Source organism: Oncorhynchus mykiss, chromosome 14 (genome assembly GCF_057628025.1).
Source record: "Oncorhynchus mykiss isolate SJ-2025 chromosome 14, ASM5762802v1, whole genome shotgun sequence".
In the NCBI taxonomy this organism is placed as follows: domain Eukaryota; kingdom Metazoa; phylum Chordata; class Actinopteri; order Salmoniformes; family Salmonidae; genus Oncorhynchus; species Oncorhynchus mykiss.
This window is the reverse complement of record NC_143035.1, coordinates 14,602,933-14,622,449: the sequence shown is the minus strand read 5'-3', so window position 1 is coordinate 14,622,449 and position 19,517 is coordinate 14,602,933. Positions and strand designations below refer to the sequence as shown.

The window sequence follows — 19,517 nt, the reverse complement described above, 5'->3', positions numbered from 1 at the left end:
AGGATGTTCAAAAAAGGCTTTTATTTAGAAAAGAAAACCCCCATGCTGACCTCTGCCTTCAAAAACAACAGTTGTAGATAGAAAGTGGCAATAAATAAAATATTCTTCCCGTTGTGTGAAACAACACATCTTTCACAAAAGAGATCAGTGACAAAACCATCCCATGACTGGAATGACCTGATTATGCAGTTTGTGTGTGTTCATTTGTTTGATAGAATGGTATTGAAAGTCTTTGTACATTTCTCAAACTTTCACTAAGCAATACTCAGTCTTTAATACTTCAATTGTGGTTCAAAATGCTATAAATAGCCTAACCTGGATGTCCAAAAACTGTAGATATGCCATCAGTGCATTGCTGTAGGCACAAATGTATATTTTATCATTTGTTTTGATGTATGGAAAGTTTAAACTTTACTTACATAAAAGGATAACAAAAACACCAAAAGCCATTTGTTGTAACATTACCTTTGATAATTAAGGTAACAATGATTATTTAAAAAGTTCAGCTAAACTCACAAAAGGTGCCAAAGGGTTTTCATTATGATCACTATCTTCATGGAGGTTGTGGTCTCTGGAAGACTGGAAATAAGAAGTTGACAAACTTACTCACAATCTGAGTAGGACAGAAAGAGATACTGGATGAATCGGTGCTGCCGATTACTTCCGGATTTTTTTTTAGATGGATTTCAGTCTTTTTTTTTGGGGCCTCTTCCAGAGACCACTTTTCAAAGATAACTGCTCCATCTGCAAAATAAAAACAAAGAGATCTTAAACACGTAACCTTTCCACCCAGCTAAACAGGCCAGTGCACACGGGGTGACGGATGCTTAATACCTTGCTTAGCTACAACTAGTTCAGTTAAATGTAACAGCACACTTCAAAGCTCAGGACACAGTCCTCTGACACCTTTAAGTAACAGCAAACTACACTGAGTGAATGTATGATATCAGCACACCCAATGCAAGTATACAATGACCACATTAAAAGTAGTTTAGACCTATACGGCGAATTAATTTCCTTCAGGGAGAGGACGGGAGAACATCTTAGTGCGGATGTACTAAATATAGAACAAAACATGATATGCCTTGGTAAAAACTAGGGTTCATCCACATTTATTTGTGAAATATAACTACAGTACAGCCTTGGTTTCCAATTACTGGTATTGAAACCAATTGGTCTCTTGGATACCTGGTAAATCTAGGGCTAGCGGTATTAGTGACCCAGGTTATAAGTAGCCTAGATCTTAAGTTGGCCACATTTCACGCCGGCTAGCCTTAATCCTGGGCTGTCTGACCAAGGTTTTTGATGACTCTATTCCAAAGAGAAAAGATGACACAGGGTTACAATGACTTCTAGACCATTTTCAAAAGGGGCAGAATATGCTACACTACGCTAAACAACCAAACACAAGAGGCCTGTATCAAATGAATGTCGGTGAATAGCTGAGTCATTCGAATTTGATCACTGGAATGGGGGACAGTGCATTGGATAATGCACTATATCAATATATGCTGTGTCTACCTTCATATTGAATGGTTTCAAGCTGAGAGAAACTCACAGGCGTTCAGCTTTCAATGTGCTCTTCAAAAACAACCTTTACTCCATGCAAAATATCCAGTGCTTCAGCTTCATGTCAGCACTTGGAGGGGGAGACTATCCTCTCGAAACTGACCAGCACACTACTATACACCCACACTCCCAAAGTTACATATCTTTTATCAGTAAGATATCTTTGTCACAGAAAAAAAAAAGCATCCAACCTTCAGACAACGGAAAAAAATCCCAAACCGATGGCCAAAGACCCCTTCCAAAGGTCAATCTGAGTCCAGGTGGACATTTATGCATTTGCACAGATTAGATGGGCATTTATGATCTCAACAATATTTTATCGCAACACTCAAAAAATAAGCCTGTACAGTACATGAAGGGAGAAGACTCACAAACATGGAGCAAAAAATTAAAGTCAGCACATCCACCTGAAGTCAGTCTGACATTCCGCATGACAGTTAAAACAGATTATTGCACTGGTTTCGTGTGTCTATGGACGGGCAGTCATATAAATAACAACAAACAATAATTGCAATCATAACAATAATAATAACAATGCTAGTAATAAACAATTCTGACTTAGCCCCCCCCACACCCCAATTTTACCACTGTTGCCAACTAAAGTCGTCGTTTGTGCCGAAGACCAAAAAGAATCCCAGAATGGTGGCGAAGATGACTACATTGCCTGTTAACACAAGCGCACATGCTCCCCAGGCAATCTGTAAACAACAAACATAAATAATTCAGTCAACATATGTTACAAAATTCTGCATTGCATACTTTCAATCTGTTTTGACTGAGCAAATCACAGCCCTTTTCTAAGTGTTGTTTAGAAACGGATTTGAGCATTTCTTGTTATTACACAAATGGTAGCCTATAAGATGTAGCCCAACAGTCCTATAAGGAATGGTCCTTATTCCATTTGTGTAACACCAAAAATGTATGCAATTAGAAAGCAATTACTTGTAACAACAAAGCTAACGCAATGTTGTTACTGCACAGGTATGAGGGCAAAGTGTTGTCGAACACCCCTTAGCCTACACAAGTAAAATCACCAAGATGTATACTTACAACATCAGCTCTTGCGAAAATGATGGGCAGGCCAAAGGCTGAAACCACTATGCCCGTTGTGAGAAATAATGCCAGCTCTTTGCAGGCGTTGCTGGCCGAGTCTGTGTCGTCAATAATTCTCCGGGAGATGCAGTAAGGGATTGGGGCGAGGATGTAGAAGAAGAGGAGGAACAAGGGCCAGTATTTACTGTGAAGAGAGAAGTTCCCGTCAGTTATGACTTGGAAAATACTTCATGTGGGCAGCATCATATTATAAAAGCTTGCAAGAAAGGCATTATACAGTACTTGTGCACTTGACATTAACGCATGAAACATGAATATGATGGAGATACTTACTCATACACTGGAAGAGCACATCCTAGCATCAGGAACATGAGGCCAATAGCCCCACCAAAGGACAGGCTGATCAGAGCTAGAAAGGAGAGGGAAATAAACTAAGCAACTGTGTGTGTGTGTGTGTTCATGCAATACTAATTCCTTAGGTCATAATTGATCATCTGACCATGACCCTAATGCTGTAGCTCCAACGAGGAAATAATCATGTGACAAATCAGATGATTTCACATTCAGGGCCTGGCTGGGATGGATTGGGTGAGGGAATGCAGAGTATTTTCAGCTATCATATATGTTTTTTAGAAAGTTGCTAGCTGCTAGTATTAAAGTGTATTAATTTAACTAGTTAGAACATTGATTTGTAAACTTCTGCATGTCATGATGACTTAGCTAGCTAGATGGTTAACTAGATAAAGGAGGTTTGAGACAACGCACTTGTTAGCGAGGTCTAACGTTAGCTTGTCATAATTGCCTAGCCATAACAATACAACATTAGGCTTGGCAGGACAAGGCTAGTTTCGAACGTGTATTTTATCGATTCGTAATGGCATCACGAGCTAGTTAAATGGCCCATCATCAATACCACAACTAGCCAGGTGCTAATCTAGCTACCAAACGTTAACTGTAGCTAGCTAAAGCGTTACTAACTAGAACACCAATCAAGTTATTAGCTAGCTAGCTAGCTACAGTGCCTAGTTAACGTCCTTGCTAGTTGACGTTATATAATTAGCTAGTTATTTATCTAACGTTACATAGCTAGCAGATAATAAACCGACATCAAATTAGTTGGCTAGCTAAGGGAGTTAGCTTAACTGGCTAGCACTCAGGCAGTGTTAGGTAGCAGCACACCATGTCAAAGCATAGCTAGTTGGCTCGCTATGTGTGATTGACTACATTAGTTGCAATCCAATTAATGTATTATTTAAAAGTAAGACAGCAACTTCCTCACCTTTAATCCCGGCCATTTCTGCAGGACATAAACTCGTCACACAGTCCACGACAACAATACACCCTTAACTAGTACTGCATCAAACAGTCCGTGAATTCGATTTCACCCACAGAGCTGTGTCTGTATTTCGCAACACGCATGCGCGGAAACCCATCAGTCAGAAGAACATATAATAGATACATATAATACATATAATAGATCATCTGACTAATCAATGTGTATGCTGAAACACACCCTGTATCTAAATGCGTTTGCTAATTATGATGTTTGTCTTTTTAAATGCATGCGGGTTCTTCACTTTTTTTATTTAGCCATTTTTGTGATTCTATCAATCCGGAAGAAACATAATTGTGCCTCCGCTGGCAGTCTGCATGGAGTGAAAGATGGCGAGTGGAGGAGGCACAGTTGCTTCGCTGTGGACAGAAGTGAATCGTTGTGGACAGAATGGAGATTTTACTCGGGCCATCAAAGCTGTCAACAAAAGTAGGGTTTTACTCTTGTTCACATGTTTGTAGCTGTCAAATCTGAATAGATGCTCTGTGTTGTTTTGAGGGCTGAATGATTACTATCCAGCTGGCTAGCGAGCTAACGTTAAGTTACAACTCTTAGCTAAAAAATAAATATGCAGCTATTATCAAGCTAATCACTAATTAGGTAGTTTTTGTTAAATTGCAATTATCCCCCAATGATTGGAACATAGTGTAGATTTTTATTGAGAACAGTAATAGCATATTTTTACTCTAGGGATAATATTTCAAAATTGTCAGTCACATCTGAGTTGTAAACACAGTGACGTGTCCCAATTAGCTGGCTGGCTAGTTAGCTGGCTAGCTAGCAACTACACTGTTTTACTCCAGCTATCCTGTAGCTAGCAGCCTTGTATCTGCTGGGAAGTGTGATTCACAGATTTGCATTTTCATTGGAACATTATTGAGTTCTCTATTGCACACCATAAATTGAGATTTGATTAAGTTATCGTTGGTGGTGACTGACCTGAAGGAAAATTATACTTTTGCATGTAACTACACTAAGGGCCAATCTTCGATTGCTACATCACTTTTTCTTTTTAAATAAATACTTTTAGATTAATTATATACACTCAGTGATTCTTGACTAGAACGTATACATGCCTCATGAGCTTAGTTCATAGTTTAACTGTCATACATCATCAGAACCCACAATATAAGCTTGTTTTACTCCAATGTTTGTCAACAATGTAATTGTAAACCAACGTTGTACAGTATATAACTTCAACATGGTTGAAATGATCATTTTTATTTCATGGATGGTGAGAGCTACAAATGCAAGGACTGTCTATGAATTTGACAGGTTACATTTCTCCAGCCCCGTCATTAAACTCTACTAAAACAGTGGTGGGGTGTATGCTTTGTTACTGTTAGAACTGCAGTTTGCCCCTTTTAATCTCAATTATTCATTTCTTCCACAGTTTTGCATGAAGTCAAGGAAGACGTGACCGCCCTTCACTGTAAAATAGTATGCCTGCTGCAAAATGGTAGCTTCAAAGAGGCACTGAATGTCATGAACACATATTCAAAAATACTTGGCAGGTATGTTGAATATGACTTGTGACTTTAACATAATGTTCTATAGTGATAATCTTGTAGCAATGCAAAATCTATAAATTCTTGGTCTGGTTTGAGAAACTCCTGGCTGTACCCTTAGGTCAATGTTTAACACTTTCTTTGTGCTTCCTCAGTGAACTCATTGTGTTTGAAAAGGCCTACTGTGAGTACCGGTTGAACAGAGTTGAAAGTGCTCTGAAGACCATTGAAGGTGTTTCAGAACAAACAGACAAGCTCAAAGAACTCTATGGTCAAGTGGTAAGACTTTATGAAAATAAGAAATTACATTAGATGCTGTTTGCACTGCTTGCCTGTCTACCCTTCAGGGGATGATCCTGCCAGCCACAGTAAACTGGCCCAATGTACTGATCCCTGACCTCCCCTTTGTTCTCACCATAGCTGTACCGTATGGAGCGCTATGACGAGTGCAAGGCTGTCTACACGGACCTGATCAGGAACTCCCAGGATGAATACGAAGAGGAGAGGAAGACAAACCTCTCAGCCGTGGTGGCTGCTATGAGCACATGGGAGAAGGCTTCTCCGGTGGGTCTTCTGCACCCAATTAGAACAGACTTCTATTCGTACTGATCTTCTGAGACACTTGGTTATTGAAGCCGTCTTCCCTGAGTCTCAATTTAACACTGAATAATACATTTAATTCCACCCTGTTTTTGCAGGATGATCTTGGCCTGTCAGAGACTACATATGAGCTGAGCTACAACGCTGCCTGTACTCTAATTGGTCAAGGCCAACTCACGGAGGCTATGAACAAACTACAGGAAGCAGAAGGTTAGGACCACAGACAATTGCAATTCTGCATTCTACAGACATGGCCTTAATTCGTAATGCTGTGCGGTAGGTTTTGTCCAGCCCTTTCATGGTTAATGTTGACAATTTTTGTTTGTCATTTTTTTCAGAGCTTTGTCGTGTTTCCTTGTCTGAGGATTTGGTGAGTGCTCTATGCCTGTGAAATAAAAAAAAGTTCACAATGTCATGGCTGAGCTTACAGATTTAAAAATGTCTTATTTCTTTCAAATTGTGAATCATAATTTGCTTGTCTGGTTTGTGCAGGATATAACTGAGGAGGACATTGAGTCAGAGCTGGCCGTCATCCACTCCCAGATGGCCTACGTTATGCAGTTACAGGGTCGGACAGAAGTGGCGCTGCAGCTCTATAACCAAGTCATCAAGCTCAAGTGAGTGTTACTCCAAAGTGGAATCAATTGAGCCATTACATTCAATTGTATGTGCTATTGTAGGCACATGACGAGAGAGTAGTGGAATCTGTTTTTGTTGACTCCTAGGCCATCGGATGTGGGACTTCTAGCTGTGACTGCTAACAACATCATTACAATAAACAAGGTAGATACACGCATGAACCTTCGCCGTACTGCTAGGAACTACTAAACATTGAAACAGGCTAAGCTGTTATTGACTGTGTTCTCTTATTGTTGAAGCCATGTGGGCTGACGTTGTTGCTCTTATGCTTTTTCTCCTGCAGGACCAAAACGTGTTTGACTCTAAGAAGAAGGTGAAACTGACAAATGGTGACGGTGTCGAGTACAAGCTGGCCAAGAAGCAGCTGCAAGCCATCGAATTCAACAAAGCCCTGTTGGCTATGTACACTAACCAGGTATCGGATTTGAATGCATTAACTCATTGTTAAAATTATCCTCCACTCTTTATTCACAGCTTTATTTTGACAATTTCACTACATACTGATGTCAAATCAAATGTTATTTGTCACATGCGCTAAATCCAACAAGTGTAGACTTTACCATGAAATGCTTACTTACGAGCCCCTTCCCAACAATGCAGTTAAAAAGTACGAAAATTGACAAATATTTCAAAATAAAATAGTAACTAAATAAAATAACACGGCTATATACAAGGAGTACTGAGTCATTGTACTGGGGTACGAGGTAGTTCGGGTGATTGAGGTAATATGTACATATAGATTTGGTTAGGTGATTGATTGAAGTACATGTAGGTAGGGGGTGAAAAGCAGAATGTCCGGGTAGCCTTTTAATGAACTGTTCAGCAGTCTTATGGCTTTGGGGTTGAAGCCGTTCAGGAGCCTTTTGGTCCCAGACCAGGGAGAATGGTGAACAGGTTAGACTGGGAATCTCAACGGTCATTGCTGAGTTGTTACGTGCACCCCACAGGCGGACCAGTGCAGAAAGCTGTCGTCAGGCCTCCAGTCCCAGAACCCAGGCCACCCGCGGCCCGTTCTGATCCAGGTGGCTCAGCTGTGCAGAGAGAAGCAACACTCCAAAGCCATGGAGCTACTTCAGGTACTTCCTGTTGACCAGAGCCTAACTTGAGATACGTGTAGTTGATGTATAAATACATAAATAGCTATTGAAAGCTCTTCTATGTATAATGCTAGCTGTGTGTGTTCCTGTTTTTAAAGTGTTTCGCAGACCAGCACCCAGAGAGTGCATCTGGTATCAAATTAACAATGGCACAACTCTATTTGACTCAAGGTAAGGTTGTCTTTCCCTATCCCCATTTTTGTTTAGTTTTTTTGCTCGCTCGGTCGGTTGGTAACAAGCAGAAAATAGGCTTATATTTTTTTAATTGAACCTTTCTTTAACTAGGCAAGTCAGTTAAGAACAAATTCTTATTTACAATGATGGCCAACAGGGAACAACTGCCTTGTTCATGGGCAGAACGGCAGATTTTTACCTTGTCAGCTCGGGGATTTGATCCAGCAACCTTTTGGTTACTGGCCCAACGCTCTAACCACTAGGCTACCTATTGAAGATGATAAATTGGATTAGTGCTTAACAGTATACTTACTAATTGATACCTAGTGCTGTGCTATCATGTCATTTGATGAGCAAGTGACTCCTGTTCTGTCAGAATTCAGGTGTTTGAGCACCTGACCGAGTAGTAAATAAACCTTCATTGGTGTCTTCTCCAAAGGTCACGTTACCAAAGCATGTGACATCTTGAGGTCGATCGAAGATTTCAAGCACAAACAAGGGATGGTTAGTTCTTACACTTCTATTGTTCTACATCTAATCATAGATTAAAAATGTTCTGAATGAATATTACATCATAACACTCCTAACAAATTGAAATTGTTTCACAGATCTCAGCTCTGGTAACGATGTACAACCACGAAGAGGACATCGACAGCGCAATTGATGTCTTCAGCCAAGCTATTCAGCACTACCAATCTGAACAGGTATTAGTCAACAAGCACATTATAAAGAAGTCAATGTAACTTTTTTTAAATACTGGAGTGTGTGTGTTGCTCTTTGTTTCTATAGTAACACTGCATTGTCCACTATTCCATTTTGTCTTCCTCCATCCCAGCCTGGTTCCTCTATTCACCTGGCACTCATACGAGAGGCCGCCGATTTCAAGCTGAAGTATGGACGGAAAAAGGAAGCCATCAGTGACCTGGAACAACTGTGGAAGTGAGTGATGCTCTTAACGATTGTTCTGTTTCTACTGTTGTTCTGCAGTGGTGATGCTGGTGTATGTCCTGCTTGCTCTACGTGTGGTATTCAGTGTAACAACTCATCCATCCCCTTGCTCCACAGGCAAAACACCAATGACATCCACACTTTGGCACAACTAATCTCTGCCTATTCTTTGGTCGATCAAGATAAAGCCAAGTCGTATCCTTTTTTTCCCTCTCTGTATTTGAAACTACACATAAATAATAACTTTATTTGGAACGAATGCTTGCAATTGATCCAGCAGTCCATGCCGTTGCCACTATCATAGACATTGCAGTTCTGAAAGTTGTGATACATCTGATTTAGTCCAGTTCTCATTCACAGTCAAGGTGATTTTACCAGGGATATCATAAAGTGCCTAGAACTCTTTAGTGAATGGAAAAGCATATTTTATTATATCCTTAGTCCTTTGTCCCAGCCTCAGCAAGCACCTCCCTTCCCTTGAAAGCATGTCGTTTAACGTGGACGTAGATGAGCTGGAGAACTCTCATGGCGCCAACTACGTCAGAAAGAAGGCCGCTAAAGTACCGGGAGACAACCTTCCCAAAGAACAAGGGTAAGGAGACCTAATGCTTTTAATTAAAGGCTGTGTTAATTAAGCTGCGTAATACCTGTTTTTTTACAAAAATATATATTTTTTACATAGGCTTTCACTGTCAATATTATCTCTCCACAGCCAGGGGGATATTAAAAAGAAGAGGAAAAAAAAGAAGGGTATGTCCTCATGTTGCAAGTTGTGTTGTATGTGAATATCTTAATAACGTCCATGGGATCGGTGTACAATGAGCCATTGCATATAAATTCAAAATGTTATATCAGTCTAAAACTTTGCACATGCACTGTTACCATCTGGTGGCCAAAATCTAAATTGTGCCTGGGCTGGAATAATACATTACGGCCTTTCTCTTGCATTTCAAAGATGGTACAAAAAAAACATGGTGTTTTTTTTTCTTTGTATTATCTTTTACCAGATCTAATGTGTTATTCTCCTACATTAATTTAACATTTCCACAAGTGTTTCCTTTCAAATGGTATCAAGAACATGCATATCCTTGCTTCAGGTCCTGAGCTACAGGCAGTTAGATTTGGGTATCTTATTTTAGGTGAAAATTGGGGGGCAAAGGGGCAGATCCTTAAGAGGTTTATAAAGTCAACATCTCTGATTTGGATGGGGAATTGCTATTTTTCTCTCGCCTCTGTTTAGGAAAATTGCCCAAGAACTACGACCAAACAGCGAACCCTGACCAGGAGAGATGGCTGCCCATGAGAGAGCGCACCTACTACCGGGGCAGGAAGAAGGGCAAGAAGAAGGAACAAGTGGGTAAAGGCACGCAGGGGGCCACGTCAGGAGCCGCGTCCGACCTGTGAGTAACGCATCCTTGTCTCTTATCATTTGTCACTTTCATTAGCTCTAAAAAGGTATATGAATCTAATAGTTGAACATTTAATACATCTGTCTGACTCCAGATTCATTCAGTTGGCAACCTTTTTCATGCACTGTGTTTCATTTGGCTGGTAATCACTTCATTTTGCTGTGTTTCCAGGGATGCCAGTAAGACAGCCAACAGTCCCCCCACCTCCCCCCGGCCAGGGTCAGCCCAAGCCTCTGCCTCCACCTCGGTCCCCGCTGCCAGCAACGTTGTCCCTCCGCGACAGCAGAAGCCTGCCACTGCAGGGCCAGGGGCCCGCAAGAAGGCCCCTCAGAAGAAGAAAAAGGGAGGCAAGGGTGGCTGGTAGCCTGGAGAACGTTGCAGATATTGAGCAACACATTGGTGACCACCACCACATGGCCCGGAACTCACAGAATCATGAGCTTTGTCATTTTTTAAAGTTGGTTATAACATTTTTTATTTTTTTTATTTTACCGAACAAATAATGGTATCCAATTTCTGGTTGTTGAATAAGTTGCAATACATTTAGTAAAAGGCCCCAATGCTTTGTTCACGGTTAGGTTTTCTTTTAAGATGCAGAAACAAATGTCTGTGAACTAAGAGACCTTGTTTGTGTTGGTCTTACTAGTGTGGGGGTCTTACTAGTTTGTAATGCATATCTTCTGTGCAGAAAAAAATGACTTTTTTCTCTTCTCCCTGAGCCTGAGTATTTGAACACAGTTCCTTGACCGTGAACTAATTTCCTTGACTTGCCCACTCAATTTCAATCACTTGACCTTGTTTTCAACCTAAGAGGCAAGCTGTGTATGTCAAAGTATCCCTGCATTGTTTTCGGCTACAGTAAAAAGTATGTTTTTAAATGTAGACTCGGCGATATGATGCAGAAACTACACAGCAAAGTGGGTCAATTTCTGCAACAACTAAGAGCGTCGAAGCACGTTGCTCAACTTCTCTGCTGTTTTGGTCCCTTACCTACCACGCTGTAACAGCGTGAAGTGAACCCGTGCACAGATACTGTGTGAGAGTGAAGTGTTGCATCTTGCTCATCTCTATCTGTGGTGCTGCTCGTGGCAATGCAACTTAGCTGAGTCTACCTTTTTAATTATTGGCTAGCAGTACATAATTAGGACATTGTTTTAGGAACTGTTTACAATGATGGAAGCAAACTATTTTTGCCAAAATGTGTGTCCCATTGTTGTCTTAATAAATAGGCTTCCTTAACAACTGACAAACTGATGTTGCTTTCTTGTGTTTTTTTTTTAACTTACATTTCGCTTTGGAAAGTCTTATCTGGATTTATGGTCAAGGAATATCTCATCAGCATTGTATGCAGTGTGCCCTCTTTTTAATATCAAGCGCCGCCTGGTGGATTTACTATGGAAATGCTAAACAGAATCGATCATTCAGATGCAATTCTGCATCATTGGTGTTGCACATTTTCTGTTCCTTTCCATTCTGTCATTGAAGTCGTATTTCAGTCTTACATTTGGAATTGTGACGCTACATTCCCCCACTCCCCAGCCAAGACATGTTAAATAGTTTTGACTAGATAGTATACAGTTTGTCAGAATTGACTTTTCGTAGCAGGTTATGAGAATTAGGTTACATTTAGGAAAAGGGTTAGGTTTGGCTGAAATACACACAACTTTTTGACGGAAATTTGAGATTAGCTGTATCCCATCTAGCCATGACAATTTTATGCGCAAAGTGTGCATAGGGTGGTTTCTCTACATGTCCATCAAATTGATGAGCCGAAATGAGAGAATTAATTAAACATTGACTGTATATGAAGGGATTAAGTCACCGTGGACAAGATAGCAAGTTTGTTTGTAATGTAGCAACTGGCTAAATTGTTGAATATTAGATTTTAAAAGAAATGTGTTATACTATATATATATATATCCATATATTCTAGATCCTGCTATCATGATCTTTTCTTGTCTTGTACTTCCTTCCTGTGTGCTCCTAAACGCCCGGATATCCCCTATCGCGTTGAGGTAGTTTGACTAATCCACTTGTTGTAACGATAACCAAAGACATTAGAACCAGGCTGTGACCGGGGATGCAAACGTCCAGATAATAACCATTATCACGATGTATAAAGACATGTGAAGCAGGTATTTCAAGATTTCGCAAAATTGTTTCTAACATGCCTGGTGTCAGAGAAGCTGCGGTCGTAGGTTTTACTCTCGCAGTAACCGGAGGAGTTGGGTATGTCATCTGGACTTTTGTGTCTTCGGGGGTAAAGGCAAAGAAGGCGAAGCCAAAGCCAGAGCAAGAACCAGAGAAAATAGAAAAGGACACTAGAAATGAAACTGCACAAAAAGTACCAGAACGCGCAAAACAAACACCAACAGTCGTAGTAACAGAGGTAGGCTACTTTTTGTTTATCTTGTGCTTGTAAAATATTTATTTTTGCTACCTCAGGGATTATGAGGCACGCCTACATGACGGATGTTTGTGGTTGCTAGTGGAAGTAACCTCACCGCAAATTGTCTCGATTTTGGTTAAGTCTAAATGGGATTCTTGGGACGTTCCAATTCTGACGTTACTTAGTTATAATGAATTCTTATCATTTTAGAAGATCCCTGTAACACCTAAAGATTTTGCAATTGTTTTAAGATGCCATTCCCTCAGGTGTTGCTTTATTATTCAGGAACGTTTCGAGACCTGACCCTCGGAAACGACCTTCCATTAACCCTGTTGACTCATCAGTATGAAATATTTGTATCTCTTTTGGTCCATTCAACAACAGAGCGATACGAACCTTGTTTTGGCAGGATATTGTATCCTGTACCTTTATGTTATGCCTTATTGGAACGGTTTTATTGATAATATCTGTTGGAAAAAAAGTTTGGATGTTGCCACACACTTACCTAAAGGAAGTTTCCTTTAAAATTATTCATAAATATTATCCTGCCAATCACTATATGAAGACGTTTAAGGAAAAACAAACTCAAATTGTGCCTTTTGTAATGACCACCCAGAAACGATGTGGCATCTTTTTTTGGCATTGTATTCATGTAAGGAAACTGTGGCAAGACATTAGGAGATTTATATTTGAACACATTTATGTAGATCTTACACTTTTGTGGAGAGATGTACTGCTTGGATTCTTTATCTATGATAGAAATAAGTTGAAACCATTTTATGTAATTCATTTCATTATTCTTTTGGGCAAATTTCATAGTCACAAATGTACATTTCCAAACAAAACACATTTTCTTACCTTACAAAAATAAATTGAACTATATTTTAAGACAATTAATTACTCTACTAACAAAAAATCTTATAATTCTAAGTGTATGTATGTCCCTTATGGTCCGTGTGTAATGGGATATTGTACCCCCTAGCCACGCCCCTAGCCACGCCCCTAGCCCAATTGTTCTTTGTGTATTATTCATATATACTTGTGTTCCCTCCATGTACTTCCTGTATTGATTTGTTGTTAATAAAAATAAAAAATAGGACTTAAGGTTAGGGTTTAAGGTAGCGACGTCCCAAATGTCCCAAAATTGCACTAACCCTAGATTTGAAAGAACTTTACCATTTCTATTGTGAAACTAGTGTCATATGTCTGTCGTAATGTTTATAAATATGTAATAAGTAAGCACTCCGATATAGATTCTTTTCTGTGACAGATTAGTCACTGGAGTGGCTGAAACGACTATTGTCGCTTGGTCAGCTTGACATTATAATAATGTTGCCAGACTGTATCATCATACAGTGGTAACCTGGCCCTATAGTCTATTCTCAGGCAGTGGGTCAGCTTGTGCTGACCACATGATGTGACAGTTCAGTCTCATTGACTTCTGTAGGCCTATGCTATAAAAGGCTGAAGTAAAGATAAAGCAAGAAACATTATTGTTTTTGGCCTAAATTATTCCACTATTCACAATCAAATCAAATTTAATTGGTCACATGCGCCAAATACAACAGGTGTAGACTACTTTACAGTGAAATGCTTATTTATGACATTCCCAACAGTGCAGAGTTAAAAAGTAAGACAAATATTTGCTGAAGGAAAAAGTAACACAATATAAACAATAACGAGGCTATATACAAAGTGTACCAGTACCGAGTTTTTTATTTATTTATTTATTTTACCTTTATTTAACCAGGTAGGCAAGTTGAGAACAAGTTCTCATTTACAATTGCGACCTGGCCAAGATAAAGCAAAGCAGTTCGACAGATACAACGACACAGAGTTACACATGGAGTAAAACAAACATACAGTCAATAATACAGTATAAACAAGTCTATATACAATGTGAGCAAATGAGGTGAGAAGGGAGGTAAAGGCAAAAAAGGCCATGGTGGCAAGGTAAATACAATATAGCAAGTAAAACACTGGAATGGTAGTTTTGCAATGGAAGAATGTGCAAAGTAGAAATAAAAATAATGGGGTGCAAAGGAGCAAAATAAATAAATAAATAAAATACAGTTGGGAAAGAGGTAGTTGTTTGGGCTAAATTATAGGTGGGCTATGTACAGGTGCAGTAATCTGTGAGCTGCTCTGACAGTTGGTGCTTAAAGCTAGTGAGGGAGATAAGTGTTTCCAGTTTCAGAGATTTTTGTAGTTCGTTCCAGTCATTGGCAGCAGAGAACTGGAAAGAGAGGCGGCCAAAGAAAGATTTGGTTTTGGGGCTGACTAGAGAGATATACCTGCTGGAGCGTGTGCTACAGGTGGGAGATGCTATGGTGACCAGCGAGCTGAGATAAGGGGGGACTTTACCTAGCAGGGTCTTGTAGATGACATGGAGTCAATGTGCAGGGGTACGAGGTAGTTGAGGTAATACAGTATGTGGATGTAGGTAGGGGTAAAAGTGACTAGGCAATCAGGATATATAATAAACAGGGTAGCAGCTGTGTGTGTTAGTGTCAGTGTAGTATGTGTGAGTGTGTGGGTAGACATTTGCAAGATTCTAGAATGTCCCAGTATCATGGTTTTAATTAACATTAACTCATTACTCTGGATCAGCACTTGCAGATAATACTGACATTTTTGCCTTTATATACTTTATCTTTGCTTATGGGATAGCAGCCATAGAGATGTATAGATGATTCTAGTGCCCAAAAGCATGTTTTAGAATGGACATCGCCATTGAGGAATGTTGCCGTTTTGAAGTAGTCAACTTCGTGGGACTTCCAATGGCTTAAGGAAGGAATAACTCAATTATACTTGTGAGCAAGTATGGTGGCAGTAAATCGCCAACCTTGGCTTTATACCTGTTCAAACAACACACTCCAGGTGGCAGTGTGCACCCTTTCAGTTTGTTTACCAACTTATAGAAGTAGTAGAATAAGAAGAAAATCGACTACTTCAAAATGGAGATGGTCTCAATGGCACTTCCCGTGCTCTCATGCTCTCATTGATGCCATAATGAGACAGATACAACATTGTGATCTCTATACATCTGGAGGGTTACATCTGATGTCTCTTTGTTATTACGTGTCCTCCTAGGTGAAGCCCACAGGAAAGCAAGTCCTGGTGCTCGGCCTTGAAGGGGCAGGGAAGACCAGCCTGCTGCACTGCTTTGCCACGGGGAGTCTGGAGCAGGATGTGACCCCAACACAGGGCTTTAACGCTGTGTCCATCAATAGGGAGGACCTGCAGATCGAGTTCCTAGAAAGTGAATGCAACCTGCACATAACAATGATGAGAGTACAGAAACTGTTAATTATCTGGATGACCATGATAAGAAGAAATGGGTCTCATTAGTGGAGACCTTAATTCAAGCTGTTAAATATGAAAAATGTCAAATGAGTTCATCACTCAATATGTATTCATAGTATTTTCTTGTTTCACAAATGTACAAAAATGACTTCTATGATACCTTATGGTGAAGAAATTAAATAAAAAAACATGGCATATTTTGCAGTTGGCGGCACAGAGAACCTGCAGCCCTATTGGAAGAGGTACATGTGCAAGGCTATGGTGCTGGTGTTTGTGGTGGACTCCTCAGACGCCGCCCAGTTCCCTTTGGCTAAGAAGCATCTCCACGAGCTACTCGAAACCGACCTTTACCTTCCCTTAGTGGTACTAGCCAACAAGCAGGTGAGACTGACATAAGACTCCCATCTCAAGTGTCTTTCCTTGATTCATCACGTCCTCTCTCCTGGCCTCCTTCTCAAAACGCATTGAAAACGCAAAGGGGAGTAACCCTAGAACTTCTCCTTCAATGCATTTTAAGAACGGGATAAGCAGAAAGGACATGAGGAATCGAGGGAAGACAATTGAGAAAGGGCAAAGGGTTGCATCTCAATAGTCTTGTGGGCATTTCCTTTCCTCATCGCCTCTTTTTTTTCCATCCCTATGAGATACTGCACCTGCTCCAGTGTCTTACCTCTGGTTTGTTCCGGTTATTCCTCCATCTCCAGGATAACCAAGGGGCCTGCAGTATCACAACGCTCCATGAAGCCCTGTCCCTGGAGGAAGTGGGGGACCAGCGCAAGCTCTTCCTCATTGGCACCCATGTCAGGAAGGGGGACACGGAGGTGAACTCTGCTGTGCAGGACGCACGGGACCTGATCATTCAAATGGTGCAGGATGGTAGATAGACTCACCATCTAGTCATCAGATACAGATGTAGGATCTTAATTTGATCACTATTTTGTTGCTGAGAATCTTCCTGCAGAGCAGGAAATGCACATTTGTAGTGGATTTTTCATTTTAAAAAGGCTTATAAAGTTGGTAATTTCCACTTGAAATGTTTGACTTGATTTGCCCTAATGAAAAAGATATCAACTTCCTATAAAAATGTATAATTATAATCCACATAATAATTAATATTTCCTGTTGCTGCAGGATTATTTTCCTGTTGTAGCAAACTGGCTCAAATTAAGATTCTACATCTGTATGAATGACCCGCTGGCTGAGAGGGGATATCTTACTTTAATTTTACCCCTGTTCTGGCTTGCCATCATTTGTTTTGATAGCACTAGTTACAAGCTCTATTGACAGACACCATGATAGTGAAAGGTCGCATTCACATCTGTAGAATGATGATGATTCCAGAGAAGCCAAAAGCTGACAACGTGCTTATGGTCAAACTCATTTACTGGCAATTACATTAATTCATTAATTGCATTAGCACAAAAGCACAGAGTTGATCATGTACTTGTTTTTCACATTCAGACACAATATTTCAAGGATGGTCTCAACATCCTTACCTATAGGGATTTAATTGATAATGCTTTGTGGTCATCAAAGATCTTCTCTTAGTGCTATCTACAACTGTAGAGCACAATGTAGGTTACATGTTTAGAGTCAGTGCTGCTAGGTAGTATGTTGAAGACTCTTTCAAGGTACATAGAATTACTTTTGTTATTTTGCATAATAAAAGTTAAGTATTGACTATATCGTCTTGAAGGGGAACTTGCTACATAGTTATATTTTCTTAAACCCAATTTGATTGTTATGTAACCAAAGCAATCCATCCACATATTTATTTGAAGCATTTTAAAAATGCCAAAGTACAATTTTTCATGTGTCTAGGCATGTTTATTTGGCTAACAATGTTTTGCCTTGGACTTAATTGAAGCTTTTACAGGAATAACTCTACATATAAGCACAAAAAGTGCTTCTTGTTTTCATGTTTAACACTGGTAAAACTACTGGTATAATCTTGAGAAATAAGCAGGTTTGAAGTGCACTACTGAACAATTCATTTGTATGCCATGACTACAACAGACCTCCAAACCATTTCTGTCATTTAAGCATCAAAAAACTCATTTTTTGCAACTATTTTTCTGTTTTGTCACACCTGGTGATGTAAATAAAAACCCTTGTTGTAAATGTCTGTGCGGCTCAAAGTTTTGTATATAGGCTTATGGTGACATATAACTTATTTTGGGAGTTAAAATACAGCTAACCATAAATACTTCAGTCATTCTTTGACCTCAGATATCACTTTGAATTTGACATTCTTTATCGGAAGTCTTGAGAGAGAAGATAGACTCACTACGGTTTCAACCCGCCACACTCAAGTACAGTTGAAGTCGGAAGTTTACATACACTTAGTTTGAAGTCATTAAAACTAGTTATTCAACAACTCCACTTTTTTTTTTTAACAAACTATAGTTTGGCAAGTCGGTTAGGACAATCTACTTTGTGCATTACACAAGTAATTCTTCCAACAATTGTTTACAGACAGATTATTTCACTTAGAATTCACTGTATCACAATTCCAGTGGGTCAGAAGTTTACATACACTAAGTTGACTGCCTTTTAAAAAGGTTGGAAAATTCCAGAAAATAATGTAATGGCTTTAGAAGCTTCTGATAGGCTAGGCGAGGTGTACCTGTGGATGTATTTCAAGGCCTACCTTCAAACTCAGTGCCTCTTTGCTTGACATCATGGGAAAATCAAAAGAAATCAGCCAAAAAATTGTAGTCCTCCACAAGTCTGATTAATCCTTGGGAGCAATTTCCAAACGCCTGAAGATACCATGTTCATCTATACAAACAATGGTACGCAAGTATAAACACCGTGGGACCACGCAGCCGTCATACCGCTCAGGAAGGAGACGCGTTCTGTCTCCTAGAGATGAACGTACTTTGGTGCAAAAGTGCAAATCAATCCCAAAACAACAGCAAAGGACCTTGTGAAGACACTGGAGGAAATGGGTACAAAAGTATCTATATCTACAGTAAAACGACTCCTATATCGACATAACCTGAAAGGCTGCTCAGCGAGGAAGAAGCCACTGCTCCAAAACCGACATAAAAACCGACATTTGCTAGGTCGCAAATTGTTCTTCCAAATGGACAATGACCCCATGCATACTTCCAAAGTTGTGGCAAACTGGCTTAAGGACAACAAAGTCAAGCTATTGGAGTGGCCATCACAAAGCCCTGACCTCAATCCTATAGAAAATTTGTGGGCAGAACCCGAAAAAGCATGTGCGAGCAAGGAGGCCTAAAAGCCTGACTCAGTTACACCAGCTCTGTCAGGAGGAATGTGCCAAAATTCACCCAACTTATTGTGGGAAGCTTGTGGAAGGCCACCCGAAACGTTTGACCCAAGTTAAACAATTTAAAGGCAATGCTACCAAATACTAATTGAGTGTATGTAAACTTCTCACCTACTGGGAATGTGATGAAAGAAAGAAAAGCTGAAAGAAATTACTCTCTACTATTATTCTGACATTTCATGTTCTTAAAATAA

General features: G+C 39.9%; 3 protein-coding genes across 5 annotated transcripts; 2 read left to right on the top strand and 1 right to left on the bottom strand.

Moving 5' to 3' along the window:
• Positions 1-6: 6 nt before the first annotated feature.
• Positions 7-4,280, bottom strand: LOC110488884 (leptin receptor overlapping transcript-like 1). 2 transcript variants are annotated; one of them, XM_021561326.3, is made up of 5 exons: positions 3,902-4,280; positions 2,956-3,031; positions 2,620-2,806; positions 2,155-2,267; positions 7-744 (listed from the first exon to the last, which is right to left on the bottom strand). In XM_021561326.3, coding segments are annotated over exons 1-5 (393 nt in total). In that variant the 5' UTR covers positions 3,918-4,280; the 3' UTR covers positions 7-743. The 2 variants fall into 2 exon arrangements, with proteins under 2 accessions (XP_021417001.1, XP_021417000.1); XM_021561325.3 differs by lacking the exon at positions 7-744 and having other exon boundaries at positions 2,012-2,267; positions 3,902-4,038.
• Positions 3,137-11,580, top strand: LOC110488882 (signal recognition particle subunit SRP72). Of its 2 annotated transcripts, none has more exons than XM_021561322.3 (20): positions 3,137-3,210; positions 4,213-4,384; positions 5,349-5,469; positions 5,619-5,742; positions 5,884-6,027; positions 6,162-6,273; positions 6,402-6,433; positions 6,556-6,680; positions 6,789-6,846; positions 6,986-7,117; positions 7,650-7,778; positions 7,898-7,970; positions 8,413-8,477; positions 8,582-8,677; positions 8,809-8,912; positions 9,039-9,116; positions 9,376-9,513; positions 9,634-9,671; positions 10,162-10,321; positions 10,502-11,580. In XM_021561322.3, the coding sequence occupies exons 2-20, from the start codon at positions 4,285-4,287 to the stop codon at positions 10,692-10,694; spliced, it is 2,022 nt and encodes a 673-aa protein (XP_021416997.2). In that variant the 5' UTR covers positions 3,137-3,210; positions 4,213-4,284; the 3' UTR covers positions 10,695-11,580. The 2 variants fall into 2 exon arrangements, with proteins under 2 accessions (XP_021416997.2, XP_090054567.1); XM_090198441.1 differs by having other exon boundaries at positions 6,153-6,273.
• A 457-nt stretch (positions 11,581-12,037) lies between these two features.
• arl9 (ARF like GTPase 9) lies at positions 12,038-18,150 on the top strand. Its single transcript, XM_021561319.3, has 4 exons — positions 12,038-12,719; positions 15,813-15,981; positions 16,231-16,406; positions 16,730-18,150. The coding sequence occupies exons 1-4, from the start codon at positions 12,498-12,500 to the stop codon at positions 16,907-16,909; spliced, it is 747 nt and encodes a 248-aa protein (XP_021416994.2). The 5' UTR covers positions 12,038-12,497; the 3' UTR covers positions 16,910-18,150.
• Positions 18,151-19,517: the final 1,367 nt, after the last annotated feature.